The sequence below is a fragment of the Oryzias melastigma genome, linkage group LG17, assembly GCF_002922805.2.
Source record: "Oryzias melastigma strain HK-1 linkage group LG17, ASM292280v2, whole genome shotgun sequence".
NCBI classification, from domain to species: Eukaryota; Metazoa; Chordata; class Actinopteri; order Beloniformes; family Adrianichthyidae; genus Oryzias; species Oryzias melastigma.
In genome coordinates this window covers 16,502,523-16,518,286 of record NC_050528.1, presented here as the reverse complement: position 1 = coordinate 16,518,286, position 15,764 = coordinate 16,502,523, and the positions used below count along the sequence as shown (strand labels likewise).

Below are 15,764 nucleotides of genomic sequence, written 5' to 3'. Positions count from 1 at the left end.
TATCAATTGCTAGAGAGGGCTGGCCTGCAGGACAGCACAGAAGGGCTGATCCTTGCAGCACAGGGACAAGCCCTTGACACCAGAGCGATAGAGGCTCAGATCTACCACACCAGACAAGACCCAAGGTGTAGGCTGTGCACCTGTGTGGAGGAAACAATCCAGCACATAACTGCAGGGTGTAAGATGCTGGCTGGGGCAGACAGGATGATAATGGAGAACTAACCAGACATTGTAGTGGAGGATAAAGAACAGAGGAAAGCCGTTGTGGTGGATGTGGCAGTACCAAGTGATGGTAACATAAAGAAGAAGGAACATGAGAAACTGGAGAAATACCAGCGAGGAACTGGAGAAAGCTTGGAAGGTGAAAGTGACAGTGGTGTCCGTGGTAGTTGGAGCACTCGGGGCTGTAACCTCCAAACTGGAGGAGTGGCTACAGCAGATCCCTGGAAAGACCTCCTGTTAGCTAAGAACAGGAAACTGTCCAGCCAATTAGAACATCCCAGAGCAGGGTATGTTGGAAAACATGTAGGAAGGCTGCCCTGGAGGCCTGGAGTTGCCTATTCCTGTTGTGATGGATGTCTGATTATTTTTGAAACATAGTTATACATAAACAGGAATAGCAGAAAGCGAGTAACTGGTCAGGAAATAGTTAACCTTGTTGGAAGCCATTTCGCTGACAGAGTGCCGAGTCTTTAGTGTTTCTAGCTGCTCCAAACACCAGTCCAGTTCATCCAGGGTTTCTATGGCCAGCTGTTGATCCGGCTCCTCTGTCCAGACAAGAATATGACAGCATTATCAAAATAATTCTGCTTTAACAATGTTAACTTACGTTACAACAATTAGGATTACTGTATTAGAATAGCTTTAATGAATTTGAGTTAGTTCCATTAGTACATGGAACTGATACAAACCAACTAATACAAACTCATCAATATTCTGTAGCAACCTAGTTTGCCATTAATCATAAGGTTTGATATGCTTGATATCAAACCTAGTAATATTCGATATGCTAAATATTTATTGAACTGTGAACGTATTAAGGCGACATTAATCCAAATATTCTATATGTGACATTATAATAGAATACCCTAAACCAGGGGTGTCAAACTCAAGTCCTCGAGGGCTGACGTCCTGCTGGTTTTCCAGAAATCCTGCCTCATCTGCTGCTGATTACCTGGATCAGGTGTGTTTGGCCAGTAAAGAGCTTCAAAGGCAGGTTGGTTGGAAAACATGTAGGACACCGGCCCTCCAGGCCTGGAGTTCGACACCTGTGCCCTAAACCACATGTCTCAAAGTCAAGGCCCTGGGGCCAGATCCGGCCCCCCAAATCATTTTATTTTATTGTTATTAATGTACTTATTTCTAACTTGAATAATTTTGACAAAATATATATTTTTGGAAAATGAAATATTCAAAGTTATTTAAGGTTTAGGGCTGCACGGTGGCACAGTGGTTGGCGCTCTTGCCTCACAGCAAGAAGGGCCCGGTTCAATTCTCGGCTGGGGGATCTGAAACAGAAACATCAACTGGGGACCTTTCTGTGTGGAGTTTGCATGTTCTCCCCGTGCATGCGTGGGTTTTCGCTTCAGCTTCCTCCCACCGTAAAAAAGCATGCATCATAGGTTAGTTGGTGACTCTAAATTGCCCCTAGGTGTGAATGTGAGAGTGTATGAGTGTGTGATTGAGGCCCTGCGACAGACTGACAACTCGTCCAGGTGTATCCCACCTTCGCCCATCAGTAGCCGGGTTAGGCTCTGGCACCCCCGCAACCCCGAAAGGGAAAAAGCGGAATGAATGAATTGAATTTAAGGTTTAAGTTCATTTTTTCTGGAATAATATTCCTGCCTTTTTATTATTCATAATTCTGTTAGAAAGTTACTGTTTCAAAGTTTTAAAAATTGTCATTATGCTAGCTTTTTGGACTATTTTGGCATTTACTAAGATTTTTTTAGGCTACTTTGGAGTTTAGCTAATATTTTAGTTACATGCTAGCTGTTTTGGCTAATCTAAGTTTCTTTTCTTTTAGTTTTTAGGATAATTTGGCATTTAGCTAAAATTTTAGCTGGCTATCAGCTTCAACGTTTTCAGTTATTAGCTTCATTGATTTCAGCTATCAGTTTCAGTGTTTTTAGCTATCAATGTAAGCATCTTCAGTGGCCAAATTCAGCTTACAGCATTCACACCAGCATTATAGCAGGTAATGTTATATATCTAGTGTTTATCCTGGTCGGCCTGCGATCTAAGGTGTGCTTTGGATTTTGGTCCCTTGTGTCCCCCTAAACCTTTTAATCAAATGTTACAATTTTGAAAATGCCGTATGGTTAAATGGCCGTCCGCCTCAAAACTTGATGTTTTGGGTGTACCCAACTCGTCCAAAATTTATGCCACTATTTTTCCATAACTCTCAGTTTGAAGGGCTAAATGAAAGGCTAGGGAGAAGGGAAGAATCTTTTGCTGGAGGCATACTTATTGTCCCTGTGAACAAGAACACAGTTGATTGTTAAACACTGATGAATACCTGCCAGACTGGTCTTGGACATTGATGGTGGATTGGTATTTGAAGATCGCATCCTGTGGGTAGAGACCATTCAGTCATTATAAATGATGATATTAACAATTTTTTTGTGTTTTTAATTACCGTATTTTCCACACCAAAAGATGTAATTGTAAGGTGTAGTCTCAATTACGAGTTTTTTTCTGCACTTAACCCATACACACGGCACACCGTACTATAAGCTAAAAGATATGGTCTACAAAAAAAATGTAACATAAGCAAAACAGTGAGATTAGTTGAACTTTATTGTGCTTTGTAACAATCCACTCAAATTATTTTTCAATCAATCTTTACCCAAAATCTTCAAATCCATCAAAGTCCTTTTCTTCTTTGTTTGAATTAAACAGCTGGGCAATTGCGGAATCAAGCATGCGGGATTCCCACTCATTGTTTTGGGAGTCAGTCTTGTTGCCAGATGGATGTTCAGTAATGATGCCGGCTTTCCTGAAAGCTCAGACAGCAATTAAAGCAGATACCTCAGCCTGGGCGTCCACAATCCATTCACATATGAACCAAAACTACCAAAACCAAAACTACTCCCCCCAAAAAAAAACAAATAAACAAAGCCCACAAATCAAGACTACCAAGGTCCAACCCCAAACTAACATAACAAAATTGCTGAGGACAAAAAGGGTAAAAGAGAACAAATACCAGCACCACACCAACTAAAACCCAGTCTGCTGCTCTGCTCCCTGCCTGGTTTGGTGTGGCCTCCTCTGTCTCAAACAGACAGCAGGTGCCAATAAGGCACATAGGCCACACCTGCCAGGTGAGCCGAAAGACTGGATGAAAAAAAAGGTCCAGCAGCAGCAGGGCGTAACAGTAAAAGTATGTTTGCCGTCTATCATCCATTGCTCCCAAGATAGTCATGGAATGACAGATTAACATGAACTGATGCGTGGAAGTAACAATCTGGTCTCTTTACAGTTACCTCTCTGAGCCACTCAGTTTCTACTCGTCCGTTCCGCCATTTTAATTAACCTTAACATGTACTCTGTGTACCAAGACCAGGGGTCAAAACACTCTGGCTAGAAACTTTTTTGGCAGTGTTTTACTCTTAAAAATAACCATAGGTGGTACTTTCTGACCATTAGTGACAGTGAAAGTTGACTTCATGTGCCAAGTTGTGGGTATTGAAACCGTTCTGGTTCTCTTCTGGTTCGCGAGGATCGCAGAAGTGAGGAGACTTTGCCCATGTTGGTAATGTGGTTGGGCTGGATGTTTATTTCTGTAATTTTGTTACTCCAGTAAATAGGCATCTTTTCTTTGTAATTTGCTGGTAGTTTCTGCGCCAAATAATCCTTGCGCAAATTTAAAAATTTTCATTAACTGAAAGTAAGATTTTGGACTGTTTTTTAGCTACTCTATTCCCATTTACAACCGGTTAACTGATAGCCTGTAGTGTAATTGTGCCTCATAAGTATGTCTTGTCATTAGCACCATTTTTGGGAGTTCTTGGAAAAACCAACATTGTTTTGCAACATACTGGTATTATACCTATCAGAGACGAGGCAGAGGTCAGCTCGCACTATGTTCTTTGATTGGTTTATCGCTGCCGTCATTCGAAGTGTACACAATGCGTCCTTGTGTCAGTGCAAAATGGTCCGACAGTCAGTCAAGAGGAGTGGACTCATGAGGCGCACCGGATTATTAGGTGTATTTTTTCAAAGGGCAAGGCTTTTCAAGTATGCCTTTAGTGTAGAAAATACGGTAGTACAAAGCCATCAACCAAAAGTTCTCAAGTTAGAAGCCTACTTGCTGACTGTGCGATCCTGCTGGCCTGTTATGATGGCAAAGTTACTTCTAACCGTTCTCAGGCTGGCCAGGACCTGCAGATAAACACAGAAAATTTGTTAAATGTCTTGCGTTCAACATTGAAGATAAAAACACATTTTTTTGTTGAATATTTAAAATCCATTGGCAGGCAAATAAACTTTATTTCCTAATTTCTTCTGCCTTTGTTAAAATATATTTTGTTGTTTGTGCATTTGTAACAAATATAACATCAGATAATTTGGGGTATTTTATGTTGTATGGTAAGGTATATTATATGATATATATATATATATATATATATATATATATATATATATATATATATATATATATATATATATATATATATATAATGCCTCTTAATATATAATTCTTGTTATGTGATATTGTGGGATATTACTATATTACCTTGTATATCAGTTAGTATATAGGATGATATCTCAGTATATTGGATGTTATATTTTACTATATTAGACGATGGATTGTAGGACATTTAAACAAATAATGAACAATTAAATACATTGCAAAATACTGAGAATCCCACGATCATATATGAAAACAGCAATAGATGTTTTGTAAAAAATACTGGAAAATGCATATATTCCATATATGGAATATATTGTCAATACATTAATGTTCAATATATTGATAAATATATTATTTTTTCATGACAGTTCACTGATGGGTTTGTAGAAAGATAATTCTCACAGTGTGTGTTTGCTGCATTTAAAGCATAAAAACATTGTTTTAACTGGACAACCTGTTGCCTTTCTTCAGCAAAATATAAGATACATCAATGATTTGAAATACTCACCTGTGCAAATGGTGTGACAATCATGTCCTCTGAATGTCTGTAAAATAAACACACAAACACACAAAGAGGTGTGTGTTTTATTCACCCACACATTGTGTCAGCTTAAATACTGGACAAGAAGACCAGAAGAATATTTCAGGTGGAAGAACTAGTAACTTATGGGTGACACAACTTGAACGAGCATATATAAGAAAGATAAACACTACATGTTAGTTGTTTGTTAGGTCCTAATGTATCTAAAATTATGGGGTGTTTCAAGGAGGGAGCACAGCTAAAATACTTGTGATTCTTCACTCTCATGAAAGAAGATCAGGAAAAGCATTCTGAAGCGTTCTTGAAGAAAATGCAGCAGAGATAGAGTTAGTGGCTTTTCCTTCTCATTTTGCATCAGAATGTTCTCACCGAGATGACAACCAGTTGACCTCCCAGTGCTTCAAGCTTTCTTCCCTTTGAAAACAGACAGGCAAAAGTCCATGAGGGAAACCTGTGAGTGTACAAGTGTGTGGGGAGGGCGCCGGTTTTGGGAACACAGCATACCTATTTGCACTGTAAGGCCCATTTTGTATCTAGAACACGATGACAGTTTGGTATCATACGTTATTCAGGGTGTAACAATTAATTGATTTGTTGATTTCTATACTTACAGTGCAAACAGATCGATTTGTGTGAGACAAGTCGTTAATCAAATCGAATACACTGATAAGATAAAGCTATTTAAAAATGAGAAAATAACATTTGGATTGATATTTTACTATGACGTAAAAAGAACCTTCAGTCTAATCTGTGGAAACACCTTGAATTTACAAAGTCATGTGACCATACAGTGTGGTAGAATGTTCTAATAATGATTATTCTGATGTGGAAAAACAAAAGTGGGTTGAACTTTTTCATACTAAAATATGAATGGATTTGACATTCATTCTTGTTTACTTGTTTGTTTGTACACATTTATTTTATTATCTTAAAGAAAGACAAGGAATGTGGAAAACATCACCTGCACTGTTCAGTATTTATCTCTGAGTCACACTGGTGGAAGTTTTGGATAAAGATGTTCTGGATCCATTTTCGGTCAGTGAATCGACTTTGAATGTTAAAACTAATTGCTCCACCCCTAACATTTGTCCTACAAAGAAACTTATCAATTTTCAAAGAACCTCAGTCTTTAATATGAAAACTTCTCCAAGTAATACCAATACATTTTCAATACCCGGCACAAGTCGGGTGTCACCCAATCAGGGACTCAGCTTTGGTGCTTTCAGAGTTTTCAGTTTTCAGTGACTAGGTCAAAGGGTAGAAAAGGAGATTGGATTTTTGTCCTGAACTTCCATCCTTTTTTGTAACTCACGGGGGCCGCAGAGTTGCTGGAGACTGTTGCATGTACTGTTGGGTGAATGGTGGATGCACCCTGAACACGTCGCCAACCTGTCACAAAGCCTATTGAGCTGGATTGATGACTATGCTAGCTACACTGTTTAATCGAAATGAAATGGTTTATCTCAAGCAATCAAAGAAGAAAGCATGTGAAGTACAATCAACAAGGGTTTACATCCGAACAAAAATACATCAGACATAAGATGACTCGGCATCAAGTCAAATTATAAATAAAAACATGTTTAAACACAGGCCAGTATCCTTTATTCATCGATACATTTGATGGTCTCTTGTCCAAAACTAAATGAATTCTAAGCTCTGATTTTCATCTTAAGAATAATGTTTAGAGTTAGGGTTCAGAAGTGGAAAGTATGAGGAAGTTTACTTACAGGTCACTGGCAGTCGAAGAGTTTTTAGGTGGACCTTTGGTTGAGAGGTCAAAGTCTGAGTCAGAACGGTAGAGAAAGGATTCCCGCCGCTGACTGTGGGGGAAGTTGGCCTGCAGAACCAAACCGGAACCGGGGTTGGCCTGGGCATCCAGAGGGCTTCGTCCCACAGATAATCCATTTTCCACATCAAAGCTGAGACAAAAGAAAAGAAGTTGTTTTTTATGATATATTCATTAGCTTTGAAATCAAATAAACTGTGGCATCGCGGTAACCATGCCTGTCTGTATCTAAGGTGCACCAAGCAAATACATGCATCGTGTTAGGCCTTGTTTATACGATCCGATTGTGATCACTAAGCAGTATCTATCATCATTCCAAAATGAAACCTACCGACTGGTATAAAGCAGTCTGCAGACACATTTCTTTGATTGTTTTGCCAAACAAACATATTTTCATCTATCTGTCTTCTATTGCTCTTCCAGTAACAGCAGTCTAAGCAAAGATGCCCAGTCTTCTCTCTTCCTGGCCACTTCTGCCAACTCTTCTAAGGGGGTTCCAAGGTTTTCCCAGGCCAGTCAAAGGATAAAGTCTCTCTTTTGGGTCCTGAGTCTGCCCTGGATTCACCCATTGGGACATGACTAGAACACCACGCCAGGGAGGCGTGCAGGAGGCATTCGATGCCAGGACCACCTCAATCTACTCTGAGGTCTCTTCCAGTGACCAACCTTCTCCTTCTGTCTCTAAAAGACCTTGTGGAATGAGCAAATTTAAGCCGCTTATATTTGGGACCTCATTCTTTCAGTCATGACCCAGAGCTCATGAACTATGTATGACAATTGGAACAAAGATTCACCAGTAAATTGAGAATTTTGTTGTCTGACTCAGCTCCGTATTCACCAGAACAGTGAGCCAATAACAGTGGACACCGCTCCAATCTGCCTGTTGATCTCACACTCCACTCTTTCCTTATCCTGCTTTGAGCAAGGATCACAATGTTATTGTTGATCTAAAGGTTAGCCAAGTCTTCAGCAGAGCTTGTGACACGGTAACCTTCATGCTACCCAAGGCATGTTTACATTAAAAGTGGGGTTTATCTATTTTTAGTGTTGTTGTCTTCTATGTTTTTTATGAACAGCACTTTGTCTTAGCTGCTTGCCTTTTGAAAGTGCTATATAAATAAAGTTGATTGATTGGTTGCTGTTCCCTTGAAGCTTGTATGTCCACCTTAGAAAAATAATAGGGATAATGGAAGTTACACACACTTATGATGTATGATGCTGTCACACGTTCTTAACCCTTGTGCTATCCTAGGCATGTTGACATTAAAAGTGGGGTCATCTGGTCATACACATACATTTTACGGGTTCAACTCCCGCCTTGCCCACCCATGTGTCAAAATGTCCTTGGGCAAGACACTGAACCCCGAATTGCCTCTGGTGGGAGGTTGGCGCCAGTGTTCAGCAGCAGAGCCACCACCAGTGTGTGAATGTGTGTGTGAATGGGTGAATGGGTCTGTGACTGTGAAGCGCTTTGGGCCCTCGAAGGAGGGTAGAAAGTGTTATACAAGTATACGACATTTACCATTTTATACACCTTTTTTGTGTGCATAAAAATGTGTGCAAACTTGATACACACAAAATACTTTTTTATTGAAGTCACAAACCAGATGACACTTGCTTACTAGCCCATTCTGCACATTTATACTGATAAATCTGGAAAATGACTTTTTTTGGCAGAGCGTGGAAGAAACTGGGAGTAGATGCAAAGAGGTCAATCTTAGTAAAGTGAGATTTATCAAATGTGATATAGGATTTCAGGTGTTTTAAATGTTTAAAAGACAGATGAAAACTGTCATAATTGTGTGACCAAAGACTGTGGTCATTGTTTCAAACAGAACACAGTGATTGAACACAAGGAGACAAAGAGAGTTCTTCTTTCCTGCTTTTGTAAATACTGTGAACAATAGCCCATCACATGCTTCAACTCTGCTATATTTGTGCTTGTGAAAGAGTGATGGGCTGACATGCCACCATCAGATTGTCAAAGCTGAAATTAATAAAGCATTTTCATTTGACCTTTTTTATATTGCATAAAATATTTTAACAGTCTGCCCCGCCACATCTTTAGCTTGTCTTGTTTTCCAGGGCCCAGCTACTGTGCTCTGCCAGCTGACCTTGAGAACCCTGACCATCATGAAAAGAACATGCACTCTAAGCTAGGGGTCCTCAAACTTTTTCTTGTAAGGGCCACATAACTGTTTTCTTCTCTGATGTGGGGCGGCGTCGGTTCGTAGGCTAGCAGAGAAAGTGTAACAACCACAGCTTTAATTTAAACATTTAAGGTTTTCCAGAAAGACACACCTAGCCACAGTTTAATCAACTCAGTTATGTAATCTTCATAGAAAAAAAAAAAAGCATTTAAAAAACTACGTAGATATGTAGCACTACCTGCGACAATGTTAGTGTGAATGCTGTAAGCTGAATATGGACGCTGAAGATGCTGAAATTAAAAACTAAAAACACTGAAGCTAATAGATGAAAACGCTAAAGATGATAGCCAGCTAAAAAATCAGCGAAATGCCAAATTAGCCTAAAAAATGGTAAAATGGGTACTTTAGGCAAAACAGCTGGAATAAGGCTAAAATATTAGCTAATAATAGCCTAGAAATCCTTAGTTCAGACTGCAGAACTAAACCTATCCCTTGTGCTATTCTCGTGTAGATAACTCACCAGAAGTCTCTTCCCAAAGTTTGAAAGCTGAATCGAATTAGCGTTTTGGCTCACAACCTAGTCAGTCGGTGTCTGCACAACTGTGCACGAGCCAGGGGTGGGGGCTTGCTGAGCTAGCTGATCACCGCTAGCTTTGTGGAGAAAGTGGTTGTGTCCAAACTCCCCCCTGCTCACTACATAGTGTGTTCACCATTTTCTAGTGCTGTCCGAATCTACTAATAATCTACTTCTACTTCCAATCTACTTCCAAAATCGAGTGCATTCGAAATTTCCAGAAGTCTTTGCGTAAAACTAGTGTGCATCAATGTTCACTAGATTAGCGAATATAGACCACAATGCATTGCGGTCGGACAATTTCGAACAAAAAAACGTGTTTAAATGTAATTTTTTAATAATCATCCACATTTTCACTATCAGAACACAGTGGAGTCATAAATAAACGTGAAATGTTCGTATTTATTCGATTTTCACTTTGTGAAATTGGTGACGTCATATCTGGAGTTTACCTTTAAAATCCAGGGCACTATATAGTCCCTCACCATATTGTTTTTTTAGTAGTTAGGGGTTAGGGAGGGAATTTGGACACAACCAATGTATTTGTTGGCCTGAGGGCGGAGCAGGCTCTTCCTGGAGGGGGCGGTTCTCAACATATGATGTAAGCATGTGAGGACCCGCTTGTTTTCTTGGGTATGGGAGGGGCAGGTGTTGAGAGTGCAGGTTTTTAGAGAATTACTCAGAAATGCATGAATGGGTCAAAATACCGCTTTGGGGTTCTTTGTAGTGAGGAATGAACAGTAAAATACACTTTAAAGATCAAAAGGTAGATCTTTCCCGGTTTGACCCCTTCAATAGATTACAACTGAGGTCTGCAGAAGAGCATCTCTGAACGCCCAGCACATCCAACCTTGAGGGAGATAGACTACAGGAGTCCTGTGCCATTCCATAAATGAGGAGGAGGCAACTGAATAAAATAAGTTTGGAAGTCAGAGAACATTTGGGCCATTTAAATTTTCATGACTTAATAAAATTAATTATTAAAAATAATGAAGCATTTCTTCTATAACAGGCTTAAATCAATAAATGCCCAAGTTTTCTTTTTTTATTGTTTATGTTTATTGAAGTATGCCAACATGAAATTCTCTTTCTGTTACCTTGAACACCTTTCCTGAACAAGTGTGTTTTTGATTTGTTTGTTTGTGATGAGCAGCATAGCATCTCCTTCATGAAAGCAAAAGTTTTCTGGTGACTAGGACATGATTCATTCCACAAAAAAGTAATTTTTAACAAAGATTTATGACAATGTGACCAATAGACAACGTATCTTAGCACTAATGTCAGAAAGCAGCTTGCTTTCAGGAAAAAGGGACAAAGATTTTAAAGCAGAGATGCCAGGTCATATAGCTAAAACCTTATTGCACCTCAAACTCTGGAAGCTGAAAAAGTCCAATATTAAACTCTTACTTACTCATAAAAGTTGATTGGGAATACAAAGAGTGCTCCTGAATGAAATAACAGCTTCAGATCAACAGTATCTTTAGTGACGAAATACTTGTAAAATTAAGCCCAATATCTACTATCACCTAATAAAGTAAAAAGAGTCTCTAGTTGAGATAACTACATTTTAGTCATTTATGGATGACTTCATGCAATTCCACATCTGGTGTCTGATGACATCATTGACATTTTTCCAACCTTGCTGACGTGTTGACCTCTGACTTGCTGACCTCTTGTTCTAAATTCTACTGAAAAATGTGAACCCACTGAGGATTTGTAAATCATCTTCTGTTTTTGAAATGGTTTATGAAACAGAAAATGAGCTTTAGTCTCAACAGGTTTGACTCCGGACATAACCTGCTCTTCCATGACCTGTATTCAGATTGAACAAGAAAAGAGAGAAATAAAGGGTAACACAAGGAGGCTGACTCCACTCTCAGCCCAGATTTACAAAATGTAAGAAAAAAGGTAGGGAGGTGTGGTTTTGATCTACGATTGACAGTTACAGTGAGGTTAGCTTGAGCTAACGTAGTCACTCTGCGCCTTCAATATAGAAAGTGGAAGTGACCAAAGTGATGCCAGTTTCTCCACAGAACTTTCCATGGAGGTTGAGGAATTTTCTCCTCCACCTTCTCCTGAGGCAGCCGCTCATAGTCCTGACCAAAGGGACCTTTATCTGAGTGGTAAAATTATGCTAGCGTCATACGCTAATAAAGGCTAACATATTAAACAAACAATCTAGAGTGAAACGTTCATTAAATCCATCATCAGGACAAAGTCTGCAGGATTCAATGCCAATTGCACTCAACCACTGTTCCCTAACTTTGAAGTCCGCTGGAAAGTTGTGTAAGTTCTGACAGCGGAAGGCAATACACCTGCGAGCCATGCTAAAGCTAACACGAGAACAACCGACCGTTACAGAATCAAAGATGGGCGGGGCTTTTATAGTGAAGCTGCAGATCATGATGACTTACACCAGTTGACCAATCAGAAAATTCACCTGTAATACTTTGTTTCAACCAGTAGAGGGCATCACCCAGACGGTTTTAGGCCCAATCCGAATTCTTCCCTTCTCCCTTCCCCTTCATTTAGCCCTCCAAACCTCACTTTCGTTGATGTCGTCTTCAATAAACTCCGGTCCGCTAGCTTTAGCGCGGAGCTTCCATAACAATAAGCGTTTTTTTAACTTTAAAAAGGTCATGCTTAAAAAAAAATTATTTACTTACATTTAAATATAAAGTTATGTGGTTCAGAGCGTACCAACGAGAAGGAAAGCCTTAAAACTTGAAAAAAAAGACTAAATCAGCCAACTTTTTAACATAAATATGAATAAAAACTGGCAGGAAAATTATTGTAGAATAAATCAACGTAAACCTTAAGTAACTTTCAATATTTTACTCTCAATAAAATAATATATTTTGTCAAAATTATACAAGTCAGAAATATGCGCAAGATAACATCGGACCATTAACGCTTTAACACTGGAGACGTCGGCAGTGACGTTTGAGCACAAAATCTGTGACATACTGCAACTGTTCAAACGCGATCAATCAGCAGAATCTGCTGGAATTACATTGATCGCGTTAACGGTTGAAAAGGTACAGCCAATCAAAGATCATAAACACTGGAGATCTGGCGTCAAAGGGATAAAATCAAGTGATCCTGAGGGCTGAATATAATTACCTGGAGGGCTGGATCCGGCCCTCAGGCCTTGACTTCGACATGAGCTTTAAAGAGCACATGTATATGTGTGTGTATCACACCAGCAGAGAAGCCAAGTGCAGACGTAGGTTAGGACTTAGAAAAGGAGTGGAAGAACGTCCAGATTTGTTTCTGCTTTATGTCCCAGCCATCTTCCCTTCCTTCCCCTCATCCTAAATCACACATCCACAGTCTCTCTCATAAGATTCAATTATGCCTTCCAGATGGAGTGTGTACGTGTGTGTGTGCATGAACATATTGTGTATGACTAGCAGACAGGGTATTACATTAAGTAGCTCTTGGGATACGGCTTGCTTAGAACAAACACACATACCTGTAAACATGCAAACACACTGACATGTGCACGCAAGGTCGCTCATAGCTGGTGGCAGTTTAATTTAAATGTCTGCAATTGTGAAAATAAGTATGACATCTAAACTGATTTTCTGTGATCTCTCAAAGAGGAAGAAAATGTTAAAAAACAACTAGAAAAGTTGCTAGTGTGAATGCTGAAAGTAGTTGCTGAAGATGCTGAAGCTGTTAACTGAAAATGATGACACAATTTACTTTAAGGGATTTGCTGAAAATTCAAAGCTATTTACAAAATGTAAAATTTGCTAAAAGACTGGAAATTTTGTTTAAGAACTATGAAAGAGCGCTGAAGTTGAACAAAATTTCTGAAAAATCTGTAGTAAAATTGCTTAAAAATCCCTAATGTAGGCCAACTTTGTAAAAATATTTAGTGTTGCTTAAATATGAGCTAAACTCCAAATTAGCCCCCCAAAAATTTTTGTTGATGCCAAATGGCCAAAAAAAGCTAGCTTGTTGCTTAAGTACTAACTAAACTCCAAAGTAGCCTAAAATTCCTCAGTAAACTAAATTAGTCAAAAACGTTAGCGTGCTACTAAAATAGAAGCTAAACTCTAAATTAGCCAATAAAAACCTCAGTAGATAAAAAAAATGATCTAAAATCGTTAGCATGTTGCTAAAGTATAGGCTAAACTATAAAATAACCTAAAATTCATCAGTAAATTAAATTAAATTAGTCAAAAACATTAGCATGTTGCTAAAGTAGAAGCTAAACTCTAAAATAGCCTAAAAAACTCAGCCTAGAGGAGACTGACGTGACTGGCCCACGAGGGTTGGACCTTCATCTGGGATCAGGCTCTAGTGTGGAGGTGGGCCTTGTAGAGAGTGTTCTTCAGGACACCCAGAAGATGCACCAAGATGAGAGAACTTGTAAAGGTGTCTTCAGAACAACAGGAGGAGTTCTCCAAGCTGCTGTTCCGATGGAATGATCTATTTGCAAGTCATAATTTGCAAGGCTGTGGAGCAGCGGTAGGGCAGTCGACTGATTGTGGGTTCGATTCCCGCCTTGCTCGCCCATGTATCGAAGTGTCCTTTGGAAAGACCCTGAACCCCACATTGACTCTGGTGGAACGTTGGCGCCAGTGTTCAGCAGCGGAGTCGCCACCATTGTGTGAATGTGTTTGTGAAAGGTCTGTGACTGTGAAGCTCTTTGAGCCTTCAAGGAAGGTAGAAAAGCGTTATATAAGTATACACCATTTACCATGCCGAGAACTTTGGTTGTACCCAACTGATCAGCACCATTTCCCTAATGGAGACAGTCCACTCATAAAAGAGAGGTACTGCCCTCTCCCACCAATGATGCACAAAGAAGTAAAAATATTAAAGGGAAAAGGGGGTCATTGAGGAAAGTTGTGGTCAATGGACGACCCGGATTGTCTTTGTCAAAAAAAAAAGGGATGAGGCTTGGAGGTTTACAGGATACTCAATACAATCCAACATAAAGATGCTTTCCCTCTGCCCAGGATTGAAGAGACTCTCATCAACTTGACAAGAGCGGAGTGATTTTCCACTGTTGATCCAGCAAGTGACCACTGTCATGAAGGGATGCACCCCTAGGACTGAGAAAAGACTCCCTTCTCCAAAAGACTCCCTTCTCCAAAGATGCTGATAATCTAAAAATGAAAAAAATTTGGTGGAAAAGCATATGTGTGGTTGAGAGAGTGAAAAAAAACTCCAATTCATTCCTGTTTTATTCTAGGGAAGAATGCTAAGGCTACAGAATACACAAAGCTGCAAAGGAAACTACTGGGCTGTGCTGGTCAATCTATTATCTTATGTGTGAGCGGAGAGATCCTAGAACACAAAAAAATTACAGATTTTTTTGATCAGTTTTTATTGGAGCTGTTTATGATAATTTCTTGTGACAGCACAACGTTTTTGGTTTTAGGCATAATAAACTACAAGCCCCCCAAATGCTTCCATGAATGATAGTGATCTGAGGATATGTCAGCATGTGGCTTCACTTTAACTTGCCTGTTTTTCAAACTTTTATTGCAAATAGATGGATCTAAATTAGCTCTTGAACTCTTTGCATGATTAGTTTCTATTTGAACTTGAAGTTATTTTGTGTTGTTTAGAATTTTTCCTTTTTCCCCCCAAGATCATTTCAGGCTGCTATTTTGCCTGAAGATATTCAACATTACAAGATATACTTCTGTTTGTGTCCATCCATTTTCTTCACCTCCTTTATTCCTTTCTAGATCATGAGCTTGTCTAAATCTGTTGAGCAAAGGCAAGCTACACCTTTGCTGGCCAGCCACGGGGTGGCTAATTCTACCTGGTCCTCCAGATCAGTTTATTTTATTGTTTTTAATTATTTATAATTATTCCGATGTTTTCCAATGTAATTTTGACCATATATATATTTAGGGAGATTAAAATATTGAAAGTTTTTAAGGTTTAAGTTGATTTATTCTGGAATAATATTACTTCCCTTTTCTTATTCTTATTTATGTTAAAAAAGTTATGGTTTTAAAGTTTTAAAATTGTTATTTTGCTAGCTTTTTGGACTATTTATTCATTTAAGAAGATTTTTTGTAGGCTATTTTGGAGTTTAGCTTTTGGAG

The 15,764-nt window shown here is 39.2% G+C and overlaps 1 protein-coding gene across 9 annotated transcripts in view; it reads right to left on the bottom strand.

The window, feature by feature from the left end:
- The window catches only part of LOC112144448 (cAMP-specific 3',5'-cyclic phosphodiesterase 4C), a 62,709-nt gene that overhangs the window by 11,799 nt on the left and 35,146 nt on the right, over positions 1–15,764 (bottom strand). For 5 of the 9 annotated variants that reach the window (XM_036216360.1, XM_036216364.1, XM_036216367.1 and 2 more), the window contains 6 exons: positions 6,905–7,096; positions 5,547–5,591; positions 5,145–5,181; positions 4,310–4,383; positions 2,519–2,571; positions 655–767 (listed from right to left, as the gene is read on the bottom strand). In XM_036216360.1, the coding sequence (XP_036072253.1) occupies positions 655–767; positions 2,519–2,571; positions 4,310–4,383; positions 5,145–5,181; positions 5,547–5,591; positions 6,905–7,096 (514 nt within the window). Of the gene's footprint in view, positions 1–654; positions 768–2,518; positions 2,572–2,848; positions 3,513–4,309; positions 4,384–5,144; positions 5,182–5,546; positions 5,592–6,904; positions 7,097–15,764 lie in introns of those variants that run through there. The other 4 variants (XM_036216362.1, XM_036216365.1, XM_036216363.1 and 1 more) reach the window with 2 other exon arrangements.